The 24,337-nt window shown below is 36.0% G+C and overlaps 1 protein-coding gene across 7 annotated transcripts in view; it reads left to right on the top strand.

Annotated features, from left to right (window-relative positions):
- Positions 1-24,337, top strand: part of LOC123673750 (triple functional domain protein) — a 250,022-nt gene that overhangs the window by 108,660 nt on the left and 117,025 nt on the right. For all 7 annotated transcript variants that reach the window (XM_045608400.1, XM_045608399.1, XM_045608401.1 and 4 more), the window contains exons 11-13: positions 7,970-8,334; positions 18,847-19,009; positions 20,824-21,733. In XM_045608400.1, coding sequence (XP_045464356.1) covers positions 7,970-8,334; positions 18,847-19,009; positions 20,824-21,733 — 1,438 coding nt within the window. The remainder of the gene's footprint in view (positions 1-7,969; positions 8,335-18,846; positions 19,010-20,823; positions 21,734-24,337) is intronic.

Genomic DNA, 24,337 nt, shown 5'->3' with positions numbered 1-24,337 from the left:
TAAAGTCATTGGTCTATGCGGATAAGTCACAAACCCTTGACCATTTGGAAGACAACATTCGCCGTGTTATTGCCGATATACGGCCACAAATGTTGGAAAAAGTCATCGAAAATCGGACGTCCAGATTGGACTACATCCGAGCCAGCCGTGGCGGTCATATGCCAGAAATCATATTTAAAATGTAATGCCACAAGATTATCTTGCGGATAAATAAAATTCATGTCAATCGAATAATCCATCGTTGTTTTATTGCAATTTAAAGTTCTATAGCTCTAAAAAAACACCCTTTATAACGGCATTCATTATTTTATATGCTCTTCCGTATCTCAAAAGAAATTCCAAGTTCCCAAAAAAAAAAATTATGAATGGCATTGTATTGATTGTATCACGTAATTCTAAATTTTTACTAATCGTATTATGTCATAACGGTTTGATGTTTCATGCGAAATTTCGTGAAAAAATCACATGAATGGGAATTCGAACAAACGCGCGAAAGCTTTTGACGTACGTTATTCTCTCATTTTTATAATTCGCGCTATTCAATTTGCATTCCTACCGTTCTTCGATCAAATTCCCTTCTTCATAATAGAACGGACCAGGATACCGTTGCAATGGCAATCGGAATCAACCCATACTTTGACTAATAATGTCTTGCATATGGCCTGATGTATCTATGCGCCAATATACTCGTAGTAGAAAAATCAACTCGACGTTTATATTGCTTGAAGACGTTCTCGCGAATGATTTTTTCTTCCTCGTAGTATTTGATAAGAAGTATCAAATTACTGTTGAATTGGTTGAATTTGCAACGATTTTTTTTATGAATATCGCCTTTATATTTTTGAATCGAAAGTAATCTTTCCTTAAATCGAGGGATATTTATTGTTAATGTAGTTTTTTAACAGTAATGAGCTCCTTTGCCTCAAAATTTATTCATTATTATCAATTTTAACCGAATCAAAATCAATAATTCTTTCAGGAAACCCTTTGAACAGTACAAAATATATTATGATGATTAGATGTTATTCTACCTACTTAAGTGTTTTTCGATGAAACGTAATAATATATTTCATTGTGACATTAAAAAAGAGAATATTTTAAGAGATATCGATGGATGTTATTTCACTGCAAAGAGGAAGGTACTTATGCCATTAACGATGGAAAACGATATCAGTCAAATGGCCGCCACGGCAACGATTTTAGCGTTATATCCTTTTCATGGAATTTTCCATAACCACTTTACACATTTGTGTCTGTATGTCCTCGATAATTTCACGAATTCCTTATTTAAGGGCTTGATTCGATTGCAGAACATTGGCATAAACCTCATCTTTCATGGGTCCCCAAAGAAAAAATCTAAAGGTGTTAAATCACAAGATCTCGGTGGCCAATCATGAGCACCTCTTTGTGAAATAACACGGCCTGAAATTTTTTCTTGTAAAATTCCGATTGTTTTGTTACTTGTGTGGCAAGTAGCTACATCTTGTTGAAAATAAGATCGAAGCCTTTGCAAAATAATGTGAAATGCCTAATCGCCAAGATTGACAAGAAATCAACAAACCTGGGTTTCGTCAATACTACCGGCTACAGCAGCAATATTTTCAGATTTTTTTTGTGCGACGCACACGGTTTCGATTCTTCACATCCCAACAGCTCAATATTTTAACCAGATTCATTGGCTGCGTTAGCGGACAGTAAAACAGTTGGAAGAATTTTCGCTGAACGAATCTGATCAGTGAGCGCATACTCAACATGTTTAGTGAGCGGACGCCATTTTTCTGAGTGGCTTCAAATTACGCTCACTAAGCTCAACACGTTGTGAGAACTGTCAAAACAGAGGTTTTAGAGGTTAGAATTTGCTAACCGTTCAGAAAACCGCTCTCTGATCACTTTAGGATCTGTGAGCGCTCAGTGATCAGATTTGCAACTGCTCTTTCCGCTGAACGCAGCCATTATTGACGACCGAAAAGGTGCTTCACGTCGACCCAAAAGTGCTTTAGATTCGTGAACTGAGACTGCAATTTTTTAAAAATTTTTGTAGTTAATTTTAACAATTTCAATGAATTTTTGAAAAGCCTATCTTTCCAATTTCACTTGAGGCGTAGTTTTTTTTATTAAATATCAAAAGATGGCAGCTATTAAAGTTACCGCTGCCCAGATAGTGGTCTTCAAAATGATAACCCAATGTTGGAAAATCTTATAAGTATTAGATATTATGAAATTCAACAGTAGCCTTCTGAATTATAAGGGAATCTGTGTGAGAAGGACTAGGTTATTTTATTTTTAAATTAAAATATTAAAAAAATAGTTAGAAAAAGTCAAGACACAAAAAAGTTGCAATTACATTGTTGCCATAGCTTAAGTACTTAGTTCTTCTGTTGCCAAACAACCTCGTTCAAGAAAATATTCCTTCTGGATGTAACAGTTCTAATATTACCGAATGCATTATACGCGTCATCCACCCTTTTTAGTACGTCATAAAACAACCCCAATGAATAATTACATCATTTAGGCAAACAAAATATGAGGAAGTGATTTGCTCGAACAATAAGCTAACCATTGTTAGTATATAGGTGTTTGCTCAATTAAATGAATGGCCAAATAAAAAAGTGTTTTACAATGTGCTTTCCCCTAAGCAATAATTTATATACGATTTCCATTCAGATCCTATATTGTGTACAGATACTGTAAGGGGTTCTATATGGCTTATGTTAATCTGGGGATATGTGAGATTTGATCGACATACTCTCTTGATGTAATATTAAGAGACCATTTGACAGTATAAAGGAATAGATCAGGAAATATATACATTTATTAATTTTTTACAAGTATGTTTGCAAAAACTACTAAAATCCCAAAAAATTATATATTATCGTATTTCTAACAATAATAATCATTTATTCATTCAAAATACATATATCCAGCTTGACAAATTTGAACCATCTATCAATTTTACATGTGTATGTAACATAAAATTAAATATTTACGAATATACCAGTTAACAGTAAGATAATGTATGTAAAACAACACCAAAAATTTTGATTTCACACGATACAAGAGTATCAGTACCAAATACTGAGGTGTATTTGGTACCACTTTCAAATTTGTCTAGATTATGATGAAGATTGACTCGATTAATTGAATATTGTCTTCAAAGAATTCTTAAATTTCTCTCAGAATTCCAAATGAACTCTGATTTCGATAAAACAATTTCTGAATGTTTTTGAAATGTGTATCGTTCCATGAATAAAAGGCATAGGTAGTCTACTGAATATATGACATAAGATATGTAGAAAAATAATAAACAGTGTTCCAATTTGAGATTTCAAATTGTATTATCTACCCTTTATAAATGGTGCAACAATTTCTTTAGTATAAGTTGAATTGAACATTCATTAAATAATGAATTATTCCCGATTTGAAATGGTTCAAAAAAATAATTCAAATTCCTCCACTTCTTTTTCCGCCAAGTTCAATGAATGGTGAAGTTGTAAATCTACCTCTTTTCATAAGAAAATAAAAGAACTCCGTATGAAAATTTTAGATCCACCGGAATATCCTCTAATGCTCCGTCTGGTTAACCACAATTAATAATTGTTGTGAATTCCATCCTATTGAGATTGTTACCTGAAGCGTACTACCACGACCTAATGGAAGTAACCTTCGGATTGTTTTTTCATGGTCACTTATGGGAAATTTTTCCGTCTATATATTTTTTTATGTTGATTTAAGAAGACTACTTTGGGCAGCAGTGAACAAAGTCACAGTGGCCAGAATGATCGCTGATATCCGATAACGGATATCGGCTAATTGTTTAGTTTGTGGTGTGCATTCTTTCTGAAAGTTGTGACATCTTGCCATTATCTAAAATTGTTTAGTCACACAGTTAATAAAACAAAACATATTTTATGACAAAAAAATGTTTTCTTATTGAAAATACCACTATTTGTAGTTAAATAATAAAATTATCAAGAACCAATTTTTTTCAATTCGAATAGGCGTTCTCATCTATAGTTATGAAAATACAAGTAGGTACTAAAATGCACCTTCAAGAACTACGTCGTTGTTTTTACTATAGACTTATAGAGCTTGGACAAAATGTCTTTTGATAAATTGGACAAGGTGATTTTAAGTTAAAAAATACAATTTCATATGAAATTGAAAAAATGCTTGAGGGAAATAACAGAGGCTCCTTCAAAGAAAATTGAAGACCAATCAGAGTTAAAGAGTACAGTTTGGATTATACTGCCGTGCTAACAACAAAGGTCCTATCTGCAAAATTTGATAAATTGGCTTTTTTGGCTCATAGTATTCGTAGACACATTATTTATGTATGTACAAAAGGAGATTGTCCTATATGCTTTCTAAGTTCCTTTTTTATACCTAAATGTTTTGTCCTAACTCAATAAAATGCTCTGTTTACTAACATAAAATGTCCGATCTCACATATACTAAGAAAAAAAGTCCTTTCTCACTTTGAAAATGTAGTAAGGACAATTTAAGTTAGCATTTTGTACAGAGCGAGATCATTTAGGACAATAAAGCTTAGTATGTCAGAAGCACGTGAGTCACTCAAATAATCAACTGTAAATGGTATTTGTGACTGTCAGAAATTGGGTGTTATTTCGTGTTTTTTGTATTTTTAACTATAAATTAAGTTAGTGAGAAATGGATGCAGGGTGAGTTTAACAATGTAACCGCATGTTTAGGCGATAACTGAATTAAATTCCGGTTTTTAGAGCATCACATAGCCGGCTCAGCGATAGTCGTTGTAAGCGATTAGTATTTCTTGCTTTAAATAACCAACTCAACGAAAAAAAAATATCATTAGAAGTTCTAAGCAAAGTAATAAATTCAGAAAGAATAAGGATCCAGATTTTATCCCATCAGAATTCGTCAATACTATAAGTGATAGTGAGTCGGATTCGAGTTATGAAAATAGCCGAATCACTCCCCCTAGTAAAAAAATTCACATATTATCGTCTGATATATTAGTAGCAGCCCATGGAAGGTCCAATTTAGTAGCTGTAAGTGAAATAGAAGAATGCAAGGAGAACCTATGCGATATAGAACTAGAACAAAACGAATTCAACTTCGTTAAGGATTATATTCTAGGCAATATCTTACTAGAAATTGTCAATAAAGCGGTTGATAAAGTATTGAATAAACACTATACAAAAACTGGGGAAATAAGAAAAAGAAAAAGATTTGAAGAATCGCTAGATCAAAGGAAGAAACAGAAACGAGAAAAATATATAAGAGCTCATGAAGTGAAGAAGTCTTGTAAATGCAAACTTAATTGCTCTAAAAAAATTTTGTACCTCACAAAGAGAAATTAATAGACAATACTGGCTATTACCAAAAGAACAACAAAAACAGTTTATTTCAAGATGCGTCAAAAAGTGTGCAAAAAAAAGAAATACATCTAAAAAAAACATATCATCAAGACTGTATTCATACAAATACTATTTAACATCAGAGAAGGCCGAAGAGGTGTGTGTTTGTAAGATATTTCTATTAGCGACATTGGGCTATGAAAAAGACAATGACAGAATATTGAAAAATGTACGTGAAACGGATTCGGAATTGATTGTACCTAAAAAAGATGGAAGAAGGCGCTCACATCCCCCGAAAGTTGACAGAAACACAATTATTGAACATGTGAATTCATTCCAACCAACTATATCGCATTACAGAAGAGAACACGCTCCTCTTAGAAAATATCTCCCCAGTGATATAAACATAACACTCATGTATAAGGATTTTAAACTGAAACATCCAAATACAGACTTTTCTTACGAATTGTACAGAAAAATCGTTACTAATGACCTGAATATATCATTTGCCAATCTGGGAAATGAAGAATGTTGGGACTGCGAAGAATTTAAAATCCACAAAAAAGCCACGTCTCATGAAGCTGACGTAGAGAACCTTGCTGACTGTGATGTGTGCAAGAAATGGAAAATTCATAAAATGAAAGCAACTAATGCCAGAAAAAATTATCAACTGGATGCAGAGAAACTGAAACAAGATGATGAGATTTTTGTAGCTGTTGATTTGCAAAAGGTTAAGTTCAACTAGGGACATGAATATGGGATTATTTAAACGAATTCTTAATTTTCAGGTCATCATGCTGCCACGTTTGGAAACATTCAAAGAAATTATTTTTACGCCACGTATTGTAGCATATAATGAGAGCTTCGTTCCGCTCGGAAAAAAATCCAAAACATACCCCTTGGCTGTGTTGTGGCACGAGGGAATTGCTGGCAGATCCAAAGATGATATCATTTCTACATTCTATGTTTTTTTTCTGGCAAATAGGGACATTAAGCACATAACAGTTTGGCTTGATAATTGTTCGAGCCAAAATAAAAATTGGTCCCTTTTCAGTTTCTTTCTGTATTTGGTCAACAGTTCAGAAGTTGCTGTTGAAGATATAACAATCAAGTTTTTTGAGCCCGGCCATACTTTTATGGCAGCGGATTCTTTTCACCACCAAGTTGAGCTTGCCCTCAAAAAAAATAAAAAAGTGTATGATTTTGATGATTTTTGTGAAGTGGTCAAACAAGCCAATTCATCGAAAGTTAATGTTGTTACAATGCAAATTTCTCAATTTTTCAACTTCACTGATTATACTTCCAAATATAAGCTGCAAAAGCTCACTTCACGCGTCTACCTTAAAGATATGGTTTCCCTTCATTTCAAAAGAGGAAATTATTATTTTTCCTACAAAACGGAATTCGGAAAAGATTTCATTGAATTGAAAAATATTTTTATTATGAAGTACGCTAAGGGCAAGCTCACAAAGCCGCAAACTCGTAGCATATGTCGCGGAGTGGCTTTAGATCGAAAAAATAATCTAATAGTCAAATTAAAAGCTCACATTCCTCAGAATCGAATGAAATTTTGGGAAGAACTCCCAGTCAATGAAGGTGGTTCTCAAGAGGAAACTGAATAATATTTTTGTCTTTCTATAATGTTATATTAGGAATTATACATTTATTTTTATATACATGCAAAAATGTGAAGAACGTAATAAGTTTGAAAAATTATTGGAATTAAAGAGTGTTCAGTAAATTCGACAATTAGTTTTATTTAGGACATTTGCATTAAGTGCAAGTAATTTTATATGCTAGGCTATCTTGTCCTAAGTGACTATCTAATCAAAAATCTAATAATGCGAAAAAGATTAATCGAAATTATGTTTTTCAATTCAATTGTATTCTTTGACATAATATATAAAATAAAATGTGAAGAGTTTGTTCGAATACTGTAAGTTATACAATGAAATGAAACAAAAACCGGATTATCTCGAAACATGAATTTTGCAGATAGGACCTTTGATGTTAGGACGGCAGTATACGTCCGTTCAAATAAAAGACGAAGCAATATAAACAAAGTAAATCGCATGGTTTGCGCATAGAATAAATGTTATTGGTCAAATGCTTATAATTCTTTCCTAACAGATTGCCAGGATCGTACTCGCAACAGAATGTGTATATGAATTATTGTTAATTTATGATTTGTATATCCATATCACATGAGAGTAAGAAAGAAAATCTATGGCTTTACTCGTCGAGATATATTTTATGTTATGACGTTTTGTATATTTCATTTGTGGATAAATGTGGTGTACAAGTTGTACAATTATGTAAATTATACTTAATTCGACTCTGGACGGACAGTACCTATTCCTATTCGAAGACCTTATTTATACTCGAACTTGTTTATATTGCTCCTTCTTATATTTGGACTGACTATAGTCGGTAGGAAGTTCACAAGGTACACAAATGAAGAACAAGCTGACCTCCTTACCAGTTGTCATTCGCAGTAAAAAACAAAAGTCGACAATTCTAGATGCGAAAAAATAACGTTACAGGATTCCTCGTGTTACAAGAGTGTTTTTTATTCATCGAACAATACTAAAGGTTTTTTTTTTAAATATTCATTTAATTTTTTTTTCTTGCAGAACACCTACACCAACGCGGACAAGCTATTGGCCGCGGCCGAGGAGCTCGCCCATACGGGCGAGTGCGACCCAGACGAGATCTACTCGGTCGCTCACGAATTGGAGGCCCATGTCGCGTCGTTCGCCTCGCGCGTCGAACAGAGACGACGTCGCCTCGATCTTGCCGTGCTCTTCTACACGCACGAGAAGGAGCTGAGCAATTGGGTGGACGAACTGAGGCAGGAGCTTCAGGGCGACGAGAGCCCGGCCGAGGGACTAGAGGCGGTCGAAAGGCTGCTTGAGCAGACCTCGCAGCACAGGGATCAGAGCTTGGACGCGTGCACGTCGACGATAGCCCAGGGAGAGGCGCTGCTTCAGGAATTAAGGTGAGCTTCCTTGGTGGTGATCGAAAGAGAAATGTTGCATATGTTTGTATAACATGATTCGGTGTAAGAACACTGCAGGTTATTCATAGTGGTCTATCGTGTACAAAATTCTTTTTAGGTTTTCTATCCCGAGTCTTCTAGGCTCTGTGAGACTTCTCGGTAGCTTTGAGGTAGTTAGGGGAACACCCATATGTAGGTTTTGACACCATTTTTGGTATATCAAAATACAAGTTATACAGGTATCTCAAATTACGAGGTCAACTACAAAGGGCTGTTATATAAAGGATTGTTGATTTTTATATCTTTTAGTTCAAATATGTTGTTAGAAATTGATTTTGATTTGTGGAATTATTTGAATACCGGCTACTGTATTATATTTTGTTTATTTAGAAGTCACGTACAGGCTCACGCCTCTGTGATTATATGTTTATACCCTGTAGCTTACAGAATAAACCATATTATTATTATTATTAGGGTAGCGGTAGTGTGTGTGTTTGTATGTTATTATTATTATTATTGACTTTTGCCTATACGCGTAGGATTTCTCCTCGCCGTCGGCTTCTCACTCCTCGCTAAGAGGAACATTCACTCAATCCCAGATATTTAAAATATCAGAAGGGCAGAGCTCGGTCGTGTCCGGTCGTTGTGGTCCCTCTGGTTCTCGTCGAACTTCTGGTCCTCTCACACGTGATCCCTGGACCTGTCCTTCGCTTCCTAGGAATTTTCTCACCGTCCTTGCAGTACCTAAAAGAACAGCTTTTTGCATTATATTACATATATACTCACTAAGTCCTAGTTGCTTGATATTTCTCTTGAGATTTTTGGGTACTATTCCTGTTGTTGAGATGATAATTGGAATAGTTCTCGTTGATATCATTCCCCACTGGCGCTTTATCTGAAATTCGAGGTCCCTATATTTTGAAATTTTTTCGACCTCTTTTTGACGCATGTTGTTGTTATTGGGTATTGCTACGTCGATGAGTATTGCTGCCTTTTGATGTTTATCAACTAGCAATATATCTGGCCTGTTGTGCGGGACTGTTTTATCAGTCAAAACTGTACGATCCCAGTACAGTTTATAGCGTTCGTTTTCCAGGATGGTTTCCGGTCGGTATTTGTAGTATGGCACTTTTTCAGAATGAATTAGTGTTAATTTAGTTGCCATTTCTTGGTGTAGTATCTTTCCTACTGCATCGTGTCTCTCTTTATATTCATTTCCTGCAAACATTTGACATCCTCCCGTGATATGTTGGATTGTCTCATTCGTTGGACACCCATAACGGCATCGATCGTCAGTAATAGTTCGATCCTTTATGATATGCTTGCAGTAATTTCTTGTTGAGATCACTTGATCTTGGATGGCTAAAAGAAATCCTTCCGTTTCTGGATACATCGCACCTGATGTGAGCCAATAGTTCGACGCTTCAATGTCGACATGATCCTGGTTCACCTCGTTGAAATGTCGTCCATGTAGGGGCTTTTCTTTCCATCTTTGCAGTTTTTCTTGGATTGTCTGGTGGTTGTATGACAATTGCTCCTTGTGCAGTTGCAAAGGTGTTGATTCATCTGCTTCACACAGTACTTTGTAGATCTCTGACGTGCCTGATTTGTCTTTGAAGTATGTTCGTAGGCATTCAATTTGACCATGGGCAAGTTCCATGATGTCTAGCAGACCTCTGCCTCCTTTATTCCTCGGCAGTGTCGTCCTCTCAATGCTACTTTTCGGATGGTGCTTGTGTGCTTTCGTCATCAAGGTTCTCATTTTGCGTTGCAGGTTTTCCATATCTGTTTTGCTCCATGGAATGATACCGAAAGAGTATGTGAGAATTGAACATGCATATGTGTTGATGGCTCTCGTCATGTTCTTGCTGTTGAGGTTTGTTTTTAAAATTTTGTTGATTCTCCTAATGAACTCAGTTGTTAAGTCTTCCTTCATTCTTTGATGGTTTATTCGTCGGTTTTGTTTCATTCCTAGTTATTTATAAAGTTCGTCCGATTTCATTGCTTCTATCTCCTGTCCATTGGAGAGAGCTATCGATTCGTCTTGGATTTTTCCACGCACTACGCTAATCGTACGACACTTGTCCAATCCGAATTTCATCCCCACGTCTTTCGAAAAATTTTCCACCAGTTTGACCATAATTTGCAAGTGGTTTTTGTTGCCTGTTATAAGTTTTAAGTCATCCATGTATAGCAAATGATTGAGTGCAATAGTAGTTCTATTTCCTTTGACATTGAAACCCTTTTCAGTAGCATTTAGTTTTTTAGAAAGGGGGTTCAGCGCCAAGCAGAACCATAAGGGACTCAATGAATCTCCTTGGAAAATTCCCCTTTTTATTGGAATCTCTTTAGTAGTTATGTTCGCCGTAGAGAGTTCGATATTCGTTCTCCAGTTGCACATTGCATACTTCAGAAAGTTTATTGTAATTGGATCGATCTTGTATATTTCCAAAATTTTTGTCAGCCACCCATGTGGAATAGAGTCGAAGGCCTTCTTATAGTCAAAATATGTCATAAAAAGATTTCTGTGTTTTTTGAAGGCTTGGTTACATATGATGGAATCTATTATCAGCAGTTCCTTCGATCCTAGTGCATTCTTGGAACATCCTTTCTGCTGTGCTGTCATGATGTTATTTGTCTCGCAATGTTTGTAGATTCGAGATGCTATACATGAAGTGATGATTTTATATATTGTTGGTAGACATGTAATTGGTCTGTATTTTGATGGATCCGCTGTATTTTGCAGATTTTTCGGTAAGAGGTAAGTGGTCCCTGTTGTTAAAAATTTGGGCATTTTCGTTGGATTCCTTATAACACCATTTATGGTTTCAACTAGCCTGCCGTGTATACACCAAAATTTCTTCAACCAAAAGTTGTGGATTCCATCTGGGCCGGGTGATTTCCAATTGTGTGTGTTTTTCAATATTTCATGGAATTCTTCTATAGAAACTGCGTTATGCAGCATGTGTTCTATTGTCTCACAGGATTCCTCTTCACTTCTTATCCAATCAGCCTGGGAGTTGTAGGGGGTTGGTGTAGCCAGTTGATCTGTCCAAAAATTCTCAATATCCTCGACGGTTGGATAACTTCCTGGTGTTGCTGACATATTATTGTTTAACATTCTATAGAATTTTCTTTCGGAGTTTTCAAAGATCATATTATCCTGTTTTCTTCCATAGCTCTCATTGTATCTTCTGAGTCTTTCGGAGTACACACTAAGTTTTTGTTTCAGTGTGTCTAAAATTTGTTGAGCATTTTCATTGTTTGGATCATATGTTGTATGTTGCCGGTGACGATCCATTATTATATTCACCATTTTTTGTAATTTTCTAGACGGCGAACCTTTTGCGAATTGGGTGAGCCTCCCAATATCTTGGCGGATGCTATGAACTTTAGTTTCTAGCCTCTTTTGCCAATGTGGTTTATTTTGTTGTTTTTCTCTGGCTGGTTGCTGACTTTTAGGTTTTGGTTTCACACCTAGCACTGTTGCTATTGAAAATGCTGCACAGTATATGATGAGGTGTAATGATTCGAGATCATGGTAGTCAGAAAGATACTTTGGTATAATCTCCTTGTTGGTCATGGCCAGAAGATGAGATAGTTTCTTGGATGTCCTTAATCTTGGTAGACTCGGTCGTCTCAATGGATCTGTGCCCTCAAAATCTATAACGCATCTATTCATTGTGGCAGATAATCGCTCCAGTAGTTCTCTTTGGTCTTCTTCTGGATTTTCGACGGGTGCAGCATATATATTCCGTCGTTGAGCATCACTTATTGCTATCACATCTGCGTTGTTTTGTTCCTCAGTGTTCATTTGTGCATTGATGTTGTGTTGGTTTTCAGCACAATCGTAGTTTTCTTCAATTGTCGTTTCGTTGTTAGTGAGGTCTCTATTCTGTAGCCTCAGTTGGACTTCATTTTTTATGGTGTTAAGTCTCTCATCGGGTACAAGTTTATTTCTCAATATGACCCGGTATTGGTCGGCCACTCTTTGCTCAGAAACTTGGAGTTCGGGATAGTTTCTGTGGAATTCTGCAAATAATTTTTGCCGGTAGCCTATTTTATCCTCTTCCATATTAGTCACTTCATAATATATGCGCATGATCATTTCATTTATCGAACTTGTCCATTTCATGCGTCTTCTTGGTAGACCTGCTTGGGTGAGTGCTGGTTGGGGATCCTGCGCAGCACCTTCAGCGGTCGGAGAAACTCGTGTTATTCTTCTCCTAGAATGTTGAGATTGTGGAGGCGTAGCATTTTGTTCGACAGACGCCCGTCTCCTTAGCACTCTGTCACCGACGTCCCGCATACTGTCATGTCCAGCGCCGGCTCCAGACACGCCCTGACGAACCTCAGGCAGCGGCTCTATATTCCTATTCCTCAATTTCACCATCATTCATGGGTTCCTCCGTGTCGTGGGGGAGACGGCCTTTGATCGCTTTTTACGATCCACAGAGCTACGGTGGGAGAATTCTTGAGCTGCTTTCCACACGGCTTCGTCCGTTACCCTGGACAGGGACCCTTCGACAGGTTTCAGCTTCCCGGGTCAGGGAGCTTATTCTGTTTTTCTAGTGAGGAACGGTTGAACCTTCGGTTATCCTTTATAATACCGGCCTTTAGTTCAGTCAATTTAGGACGGATATTATGAAGGATAACCAACGGTTGAAGCTTCCGTCAACCACCAATTTCCGTATTTCTAGTGAGGAACGGTTGAACCGTCGGTTATCCTTTATAATACAGGCCCTTAGTTCAGTCAATTCAGGGCGGATATTATGAAGGACAACCGAGGGTTGAACCTTCCGTCAACATTTAGGGCCGGAATTATGAAGGATAACCGACGGTTCAACCGTTGCGTCAACTACCAAATATCTTTCTTGAAATACGGAATTTTGTAGTTGTTGCTCGGCTCAACCGTTTGTTATCATTTTATAATACCGGTCCTAAGGGTTGGTATTATACAGGATGGTTGACTGCCGGTTGAGTTCAACCGAGCGTCAACGAATGAATTTGAGGTAAAAATTTTTACCACTAAAGTGTACAAGGAAACACACTGGAAATTGTTTTGAAGTTCATACCTCTAAGCCTCCAGGAGGCTTAATAGCTATCGTCGAGTAGAAAAATGAATTTCACTCGAAAATGTTTCATATTAAGTTGAAGAAAAAATATCATCACTGTAATCTTTGGAAAATTCTCTATCTTTTTGAATTGTCACTTTCGATTTTACGACATCAAATAAGGTTAGAGGAAAGGGATAAATCTGACTGATTGAAATGCCTGTAACTTCAGTTTGGCTCAACATTTTTGAGCAAATTGGATCTCGTCTGAAAAATAATATCTTGTTGATTGAGGACAAAATATACTCATGATGAATTTGTTTTTGCTGCTTTCGATAGGGGGCGCTAGGTCAGAAGTTCATTGTTCTGTTCATTTTACTCCGAAATTTCAAATGTAATGATAGAATTTTCTTAACAGAAATTCCATCAAATTTGCATGGAAAAACCTGAAGGTCACAAAGCGATAGTTACAGGCGTTCTGAAGTTATGGCCGAAAGAAGATATTCTTCAACTGATGCACTGAAAAACCAATTTGTGTCTTCAAGTTCTGACAGAAACAGAAATCCCATCAAATTTGTATGAAAAAACCAAATGTCGCAAAGCGATAGCTTCAGGCGTTCTGGAGTTATGACCGAAAAAAGATATTCTTCAATTGATGCACTGAAAAACCAATTTGTGTCTTCAAGTTCTGACAGAAACAGAAATCCCATCAACTTTGTATGAAAAAACCAAATGTCGCAAAGCGATAGCTTCAGGCGTTCTGGAGTTATGACCGAAAAAAGATATTCTTCAATTGATGCACTGAAAAACCAAATTGTATCTTCTTTCAGCCCTAACTCCAGAACACCTGAAGCTATTGCTTTGCGACCTTCTGTTTTTTTCATACGAATTCGATGGGATTTCTGTTTCTGTCAGAACCTCAAGACACAATTTGGTTTTTCAGTGTTCAGTTGAAGAATATCTTCTTTCGGCCATAACTCCAGAACGCTTGAAACTATCGCCTTGCGACCTATAGGTTTTTCCATGCAAATTTGATGGAACTTCTGTATCTGTCAAGAAAATCCTATCATTACATTTGAAATTTCGGAGTAAAATGAACAAAACAATGATCTTTTGTATTGCGCCCCCTATCGAAATCAGCAAAAACAAATTTAGCATGAGTATATTTTGTCCTCAATCAAGAAGATATCTCTCAGACGAGATCTAATTTGCTCGAAATGTGAAGCCAAACTGAAGTTACAGGTATTTCAATCAGTCAGATTTCTCCTTTTCCCCTACCCTTATTTGATGTCTTAAAATCGAAAGTGATAATTTAAAAAGATACAGAATTTTCCAAGGATAACAGTGATGATATTTCTTCTTCAACTTTATATGAAACATTTTCGAGTAAAATTCATTTTTCTACTTGACGATAGCTATTACTCCCCCTAGTGGTAGAGGTATGAACTTCAAAACAATTATCAGTGTGTTTTCTTGTACACTCTATTCGTAAAAATTTTTACCGCAAGTCTCTACGATGAGTGGATCCTGAGATATAGCCGCTTAACTCGCTTATTTGCCCACCCTGTACAAACGACAGAAAAAATCTTTATATTATCCTCATTAAGATACGTAGAGATATGATAATGGCATGGACTACAATGATTGGTTGGAATTTTGGATCAAACTAAATCTGATGGTAAAGTAGATCTTCGGCGCATTACAGACAACAATAAAGACACAAAGAATCGAGTGAAGAATTATAAGAATCTACAACTTTTTACGCATCGCACCTTTGTTCGATTCAGTAGAGGATGAATCTTGCATGTCCGCCTCTGTCGCTTCTAGTTCCGCGCGATCGACAATTATTTTTCCACGCAGAAAGCATAAAATCCGTGAGGATACTAGAAGTAGGCGACGCCGATCCGTCGATTATCTATCGCCCATTTAATTGACATCCGGTATAGACGATTAATGTAGGTTTCTTTTGAACGGCGGGAAATGCAAATTTATTGGAGTAAAGGATGGTGAAAACGTACCCACGTCGCAAAAGAGCTCTTACTTCCGCGGAAACATGCCATCAAATTGAAAAGCTATACAAATTTATGACTCTTTCAGTATTTTCCGTCACAAAGTTTCCGAACTGATTGGTTTTTTAACAGAGTTAGGGAATCCCGGGCTTTTTAGCTTTGAACTAGTCAGTTTTTCATCCACGTTTTCGGTAGGATGCCTACCGAAAACGGTTTTAGACTGAAACTCGACACTAGATTAAAAGGACTGATGTAACTGGTCCCAATAATTTTTCCATTAAGTGGGTGGGGATAAAAGGTTCATTCCTTCTGGATGATTTATTGTAGTTTCAGGCACTATGAACGATTGGTGTCCCTTTTCTCCTATTGATGTTATTGGGATAGTTCCTAAAGGGTTTTCCAACAAGAGGTTTCATTTTGAATAGCCCGCTACCTAGACGACAGCTGTCACTTTTAAAGAGTAAAAACTATGCCATTGATATAAATGGAAATCGAGAAAACTTTGCAGTCACATTTCGCGAAACTGAAGCATAACTCAAGCGGGCTGATCACCAGCAACATGGTACCATCGATGATCAAATTGATTCTCATTTCCATCGAAAAATCATCTTGAGTGATGACAAATTTAATGATGAGCATAAAAATACAAAAAGATACAAAATTGAATTTGCATATAAATAAATTTCGAATTGGAAAGGAAGAGGAGAAGGATCAGATGAAATTTTTTTTAAATTAAATTAAAATGCAAGTTCCATAATGAATAGAAGAAACCTAATGTTGTGACAGTTGTTTTTCATTTTAAATTCTGAATGAAGAGACCGTCAGGGGAAATTCTACCTTTCCCAAAGAGTTAAGCAAATCAGGCGATTCGGTGCTTCAGTACTGTGACGAAATAGGTAGAGACCATTGAATTTCATTCTAAATTTCTTTCGGAGGGATATTTCTGAATCTATCTATTTTCTTGGTGGCTCATTTTTCAAATGAGTGAACGACAAATACTTTTATAATGATATCTACAATCGACTGTTCGCCAAATACTCATTATATTAGCTATCTTGAATTTTGAGAAATGTCAAAATTTTATCGCTGAAAAACCAACTTGATAGTTGCCAATTGAGATGTTTTATCGCTGTGAAACGAGAGTCGATATGAGAACTTTTCTGCTAAAAATCAAAAGGAGTGAAATGGCCATGTCGAATTTTTCGCTTACTGAACCCACAGGATTACCCATATCGACTACATCTAGTTCTAGTAGTAGTCTTCAAATTTTCAATTGATTTAATTATCTCCAATACGATGAACCTCTGAAAAAGTGCAAAACAATTGATAATTAAGTTAAACTTCTCAAGCGACGGAACAGTACATTTACTTTATCAAACGACTTCTCTTTGTTATAATTGCAACAGGCAAGAAAAAAGGAGAATCACTTATTAATAAAAATTGCAATATAATTCATTAAAATTCATATGTGAATACTTATAGCAATATTGAATTTTTTTGTTAGACCGATTATCTCCAATTAAAATTCACATAATCATTTCCATTTGACACAATGCAAGCCTTAACAAATTCATCAATTGCATGGATCAATTTGTTCAGGATTAAATAAATACATCAATACATTTTTTAATATCCGTGCCAGTTTCGTAATCTTCAAGTGATATTTAATTTTTTTTGCATTCGTTTCCTGTTTCGAATTCCCTGCTTTTATCAGCATCGAATTTCGAGAAGCTAGTAGTGAAACCCTGAAGGCATCACCCCACAAGATCACGCCTTGTAAGAATTATTTCGCGCTATTGTTTATCGATGACTCACAACAAGAAAGAACCGGTCGCTTCGTCGAAACGGCTGAGCAGGGATGGCATGGAATTGCTATGAAGGAATTCTCTCAAATAATTATACAGTGCGGAAAAGCCAAATGGAATGAATTCATTTTCTTGGTTACTGTAAGAATATATTTATGGAACACGTCAAATTTAAATTGTCATACATACAGAAACAACCCCCAATTTTCCAAATGAAAAGAAAGAAATGAATCAATTGCCAATATGAATTTACAAACACAAAAATCTGGATAGTATACAACACTAAATTTGATAGTGTACCGGGTTTTTCACCATAATTTGACCCCCCCCCCTTTAACTTTGTTACTAAAAGAGGTACAAAAAAATATTTTGAACAAAAGTTTCATGAAATCGACTAGTGTTTTCTACAATGATTTCAAAAATTAAATATATACAGGGTGGGCAACATATTGCATGCAACTTCATTTTTTCAAATGGAACACCCTGTATATTTTTCTATATTTGACTAGCTCTTTTTTCCCTGATTTCGAATATATAACATATTTTTGGTCTATCTCTCTTATTCTGAGTACTACAGAGTTTCAAATTTTAAGAACCACCTAGCATGCTCAATAATCAGTTTTCAAGTGGTAGGCTGCGATAAGTCAAAATGCCCTTTTTAGAGTTCCAATTTATAGTGAAAAACGTATGTCATATATCGTTAACAACGAGATAACTCAACAAAGGGCATTTTGAGTTATCGCAGCCTACCACGTGAAAACTGATTACTGGAGCATGGAGCATGCTAGGTGATTCTTAAAATGTGAAACTCTGTGGTACTCAGAATAAGAGAGATAGACCAAACATATGTTATATATTCGAAATCAGGGGAAAAAGAGCTAGTCAAATATGGAAAAATATACAGGGTGTTCCATTTGAAAAAATGAAGTTGCATTCAATATGTTGCCCACTCTATATATATTTAATTTTTTGAAATCATTTCAGAAAACAATAGTCGATTTCGTGAAACTTTTGTTGAAAACATTTTTTGTACCTCTTTTAGTAACAAAGTTAAAGGAGGGGTCAAATTATGGTGGAAAACCCGGTACATGCATTTCTTCAGTTTTTTGAAGAGATATTGTAACAATGAATGATGAAATTATTAAGGAATTATTAAGAAGAAAATTGTTGCCACCAAAATCCTGAAAAGTTTACGACAATTTTTTCAAGGATTATAATATTAACAGGGTGTTCCTAAAATTGGTAGCAGATACTACAAAAATGCAAAAAGTGAAGTAGATACTAAAAAACTAAAGAAACCAAGAAGTGTAATACTAGACCAAAGTTTCTTTTCATATTCTTCCAAACTGACAGTGGAACACCAAGAAAAAATTCTGGAAGAAAAAAGCGGGCACTGTTTCAGAAGAAATATGCGTTTGTTTATAGGACCCTGCATATGGATCATGCAAAGAAGTTGTTCTGTTAGATAGATCCGGAACTTATTGATCCATGTAATATAATCTTTATACAATAGTGTAATTTATCGGTAGATTCCTAATAAGAGTTTTCACTTGAGATGTTTGGCGGTATTCAACAAAAAATTATCATCACTGAAGAAACTATGCGAAATTGAATTTTGTTTATTGATTTTCAAATCTTTTCCAGATCAATTACTGATATGGATTCAACTGGTTCAGTTTCGGCCGTAGAAGCAGCACTGGATAGACTCGCGAAGCAGAGAAGTGATTTGGAAGAATTATGGGCAGCAAGAAAACTTAGATTGGACCTGTGTTTGAGATTGAGGCTCTTCGAAAGGGACGCTCTCGAAGTAAGTAAATTATTATGTCGTCAATACGCTCTATTAGTGTGACGTCACACACCGCCATTTTTGGTTCTACTGTCAGTGTTCGGAATCCAAACAAATAAACTGTCATTCAAATTAGTACGGTTTCGTTGAAGGAATTGGCTTATTTTCATAAATAAGAGTATTTGAGGAACGATTTCAGTATTAATTGATAGACAGAAGGAACGAGGTTAATACCAGTAAGTTTGAATCCTGTATCATTCCCCAGATTTTGTAAAAAGCCGTGTTTATTAGTTGAACTTCAAGTTCGAACTTACTGGCATTAATCTCGTGCCTTCTGTCTATCAATTAATAGTAAAATCGTTCCTTAAATAATATTATTTATCAAAATAAGCCAATTTCTTCAACGACAACGTAATAATTCGAATGGCAATTTGTTTGTTTGGATTCCGAACACTGACAGGTGAACTAAAATGGCGGTGTGTGACTAATAGAGCGTATAGACTTATGATTGAAAATACCTTCTGAATCATTTCGTTTCGCATTCCCTTTTCTCTGTTATACTGAATTAGTGACTGGAAATAGTGATTGCAGGAAATTATTCATCATTCAAATTAATTCAGGTAAAAATTAGCGATTTCTGAAGAGACATGAATATTTTGAAGGAAATAATAACTCATAATTCATCCTTAAATGATTGAACGTATATAAACATTGAAAACTTGGTCGAGTACATCAAATGACAAGGGTTATTCCTATGTCAGTCTTGAGATATGGCCACACCAGTTTGAATATGTATAATTTGGCATTATCATAGTAAATTTTGAAATTTCTCCTCAGCAATGATCAAATAATATGTAGGTAGCGCGTAGAGAGAGAGAGAGAGAGTACTGTTATGCGGTACTGATGATCCCTAACAAGGGATCATCGATGGCGTGCTTCGATGGCGTGCATTCTCCTTGGGTTACTTTCGATTATGATTCCTACGTAATGACGTGGAAATCTTCTGTATGACAATGGTTATGTTGATGGCAGTTTGAAAATTGTACTTCTTTTTTTTTGTATTTTCTTCATTCACTACCAAGATGTTTATTTCATTGTAAAGAAGAAGGTATACTGTTAACGATGGGGAACCATATCATACAAATGGTCGCCACGGCTTCGGTTGCAACATGAATTTTTCATGAAATTTTCCATTACCAATTTGCGCATTTGTGGCTTTATATCCTCAATAACTTCACGAATTCGATCTTTAAGGTCTTAAATCTAATGTGAAGCAATCTCATAGACTTTATCTGTCATGTGGCCCCAAAGAAAAAAGTCTAAAGGTGTTATATCACAAGATCCCGGTTGCCAATTGTGATCACCTTTTTGAAAATAACGATTGTTACATTGATTGTGTGGCACGAAACTCCGTCTTGTTAAAAAAAAAACGTCGTCCACATCAATATTTTCCAATTTTGATTCCCAAGATCGATGAGGAATCGACCAACCTGGGTTTTCGTCAACACTACGAGCTACATCAGCAATATTCTCAGAAACAACTGGGAATGTAGTGAAGAACACAAGCCCAAACAGCTCAAATGCTTCCACCAGGACGAGAAGGTGTTTCACGACGACAAAAAAGTTTTACGAACTGTCACTGCAAAATTTTCTGCATTTTTCTAGCGAATTGCAACAATTTCAATGCGTGTATCGTTCCATTCAAAGTAATGTCCTAGTTTTCACTTGTGACATATCCAAAGATGACAGCTTCAAAAATGATCAGTGTCAGTTGTATTTTCAGTTTTACCTAATGTTGTTATATTTTGTGTGTTGTAACTGTTTCCTTTTTGCAGGTGTCATCTCAGTTAGAAATGTGGTCCGAAGAACTGCAACACAGCGAACTAACGAGGGACATCTCGAAAGCGGAGCAATTCCTCAGATTGCACAACGAAAGCGTCAGTCAGATGCAGAACACGGTCTACCAGGTGCTCCAACAGGGTCAAGATCTTATACAAGTATTCGAGAACTCGGGTCTTTGCGTCATGGCCGACGCTCAGTACAACGCCCAAACGCGCGTTCAAGTCCTTCTCGAGTTCCTGCACGATCGGGAGATGGACCTGGAGGACATGGCCGAGATGAAGAGGGTGAAACTGGAGCAGTGCATACAGCTGGGACAGTTCCAGAACGACGCTAACCAGGTCATCAGCTGGATCAGAAACGGAGAAAGCATGCTGATGGCGAGCTTCACCATCCCGAACAGCCTGTCGGACGCGGAGCTGTTGAAGAAAGAGCACGAGCAATTTCAGGTGGCCATCGAGAAGACCCACACCTCGGCCGTTCAGGTTAAATACAGGGCGGATGCGCTGATCAACGCCAACCATTACGATCCGCAGAGTATCAGGGAGATATCGGAGGAGGTGACTAAACGTTGGCAACAACTGGTTAGCTGTGCGGAGGAGAGACACAAGCTGGTGACTGCCAGTCTCAATTTCTATAAGACTGCAGAGCAGGTCTGTTCGGTGCTGGATAGTTTGGAGAGGGAATACAGGAGGGACGAGGACTGGTGCGCCACCGGACAGAGTTCCGACAAGGCCTCGTCCATATCGCAGTTGATCAATAAGCACCAGGAGCAGAAAGAGGCTTTTTTGAAAGCGTGTACTTTGGCCAGGCGAACGGGAGAAACTTTCTTGAAGTATACCACTAGAAGTTTGCAGTTCTATAACTATCCTAATACTGCTGGAAACCACGAGAGTAGAGTTAAAGGTAAGCTGGTTCTCAATGGTTTTGGCTAGTTAATTGTTGAAAGTTGTCAATCTTCCCTTGAGAGGCTGAATATGATCAAGTTTTAACTGAGAAGTGCTTGGGCCAAACCAGTGAATATACTTGTTTGATTGTCTCAGTCTTTACTTGTCGGAAATTCATCTTGATGATTAAAAAGTGAAATAACTTATTTCCGCTTTATATATTTATTTTCATAACAATTGTTTCGTCATGATAACATGACTTCGTCAGGTGAGCATGGTAACTAACTACATATTTGGGATACAGTTCTTTAAATAGTTGGAAAAAATATGGTGTGAAATATAATAAAATCATGGAAATTCTTGAGTTTCAAAACAGGTTGAGTAAGGGAGATTTATATAGGTCCGTTTGGTCGTTGAGGAGAATCTGTTTTTATGGTACCTATTTATCTCCATTGCTTCAAGGAAGTTCAATTTTAGGGTCTTATTTTCTACGTGCAAAATTTCGAAATTGTTGTCGAAATCATGCCCGGTCTCTAACAGATGTTCTGCATATGTTGAATTACAAGCTCCGCTAACGTATGCTTTCTGATGTTCTCCTATCCTAGTCCCAAATGATCTTCCTGTTTGACCAATTCAACTTATAGACTCCAGACTTTCAATCTTTAGCGACTTTATCTTTATATGACGAAACAATTGTTGTGAAAATAAATATATAAAGCGGAAATAAGTTATTTTACTTTTTAATCATCAGTGAATATACATTTTTTCTTGATAATTCGACTTTATTCGTCAACTTAGTCACCTTGAATAGTACTCCAAGACTGCTCAACTTTTCAATACCTTTTCTATAGAAAGATTTGTCTTTGGTTTCGAAATATGTTTCATCGTCGGCAATCACTTCTTCATTAGAGCTAAATCTCAATTGTGAAAAGCTACAGGATGACAATGACGAGCCAAAACTTTTTCTGGTAATTTGAAAAATATATAACAGCATTTTTGTTGGCGTTTCCAAGAAAAAAGAATTCGAAAAAGCACTGATTTTTCGTCAGTAGCTTTTGGCTTTCGTTAATTTATGCGTCAATTGTACCCTTGGAGTACATAGATCTGTAATTAATATAGGTAAACATGAAATGTGATTTATTTTATCATTGTTGTCGATAAATCTATTTAAAGTAGGGGGCTCTGATGATAAGATCATCCTGAAATCCGACATGAACATTCAAGTATTCATTTTATAATTTCAAATTGAATTTCAACCAAGTCAGATCTATTGCGACCTGAATATCGGGGGTTTCCGCTACATTCTGCTTGATTTTTCTATGGTTTCTAGTTATTATAACATTGGGTTTCGAAGCGCTATCACGAAAAAAATAATGGAAACATTCGTGAACGAACGGAAGCACGTTTATGAAATTTTTTTCTTCAAATTATTCAAAAAATCACCTCTTTTCACCTTCGATCCAGAACACCCTTCGTAAATCACTAAGAGTGTCAATTATACAAAAGACAGTTTCAGTAAAATTTTCTGGAGTTCCTTTCTTTCAGGATGAGGTTGAAAATTCAAGAGAATTAATAGACTTATAACGAATTATCAAATACTTATTTGAATCCCCAACTTATTTTGCGTGAAAGGTGTATGTCCCATTAACGATAATTTTTTTCAATTTCACCCGATTCAAAGAAATAGTATTCCAAGCTGAGCCTTATATGATTACAGCAAAAAAAATATTTTAATATTATTTTATTATTATTATATTCGTTAATTAGCGTGTACTACATACAGACGCATGGAAACCAATAAAAATGCTTTCTTTGAGACCTGTTGAGCTTCTCTCGCGCCAGTCTTTCATTTAGCCACAATGTCTGCAAAGTTCACTGACGTGGAATCAGAAGCTGTAGGCGCTCGGTATTCATGAATTAATATTTTTTCGATCGACCCTCGTATATTTTGAATTTCAGATTCGAAAATTTAATTGTCATAATACAGTTTATTCAAATATTTATTATTTAATGATAATTTCGGAAACGAATATGCAGAGATAACTGCACTGAATTGTTGATTATTTAGTCATACACTGTTTCTCTTGAATACTAGATTATATTCTTAGTAATTACACGACGGTAGTAAACATTGTATAGATTTGTTTTTTTTTTGTAATATGTTCTTTACTCGTCTAATTATTGGTAAAGTGGTATTTACTATTAATTAGAAAATTTATTATTCTCTTACTGATATTTTAGATATTCATTCTCCATCAAAATCATCAAAATTCAATATGTTGAAGAAACTCTTTTAGAATTGGTTTTTTGTTTGATTTCTAATTTTGCTTGTTGGTATTCATATCGATTAAAATGTTATTTGTATATTAGCAAACATTGATTTTATTTACACTTCTATTCATATTATTCAAGTTTAGTATTTTTCATTCCGAGACAGCTATCAGTTTCTTAAATTTCGCAGTTTTTTACACTAAATACTTGCAACAGATATTTTCAATATATTTTGTTAAAAAAAGATATTGCGATATTTCAATGGGGATAGGTCAGTTAATTCTATGAAATTGAATTTTCTTTTCGAAAATGAAGATTTTTTTTCGGTATAAAAATTGGTTGAGGTGGTCCC

This window comes from Harmonia axyridis, chromosome 2, assembly GCF_914767665.1.
Source record: "Harmonia axyridis chromosome 2, icHarAxyr1.1, whole genome shotgun sequence".
Classification (NCBI taxonomy): domain Eukaryota; kingdom Metazoa; phylum Arthropoda; class Insecta; order Coleoptera; family Coccinellidae; genus Harmonia; species Harmonia axyridis.
The sequence above is the reverse complement of the archived record's forward strand: the minus strand, read 5'-3'. Positions and strand labels throughout refer to the sequence as shown.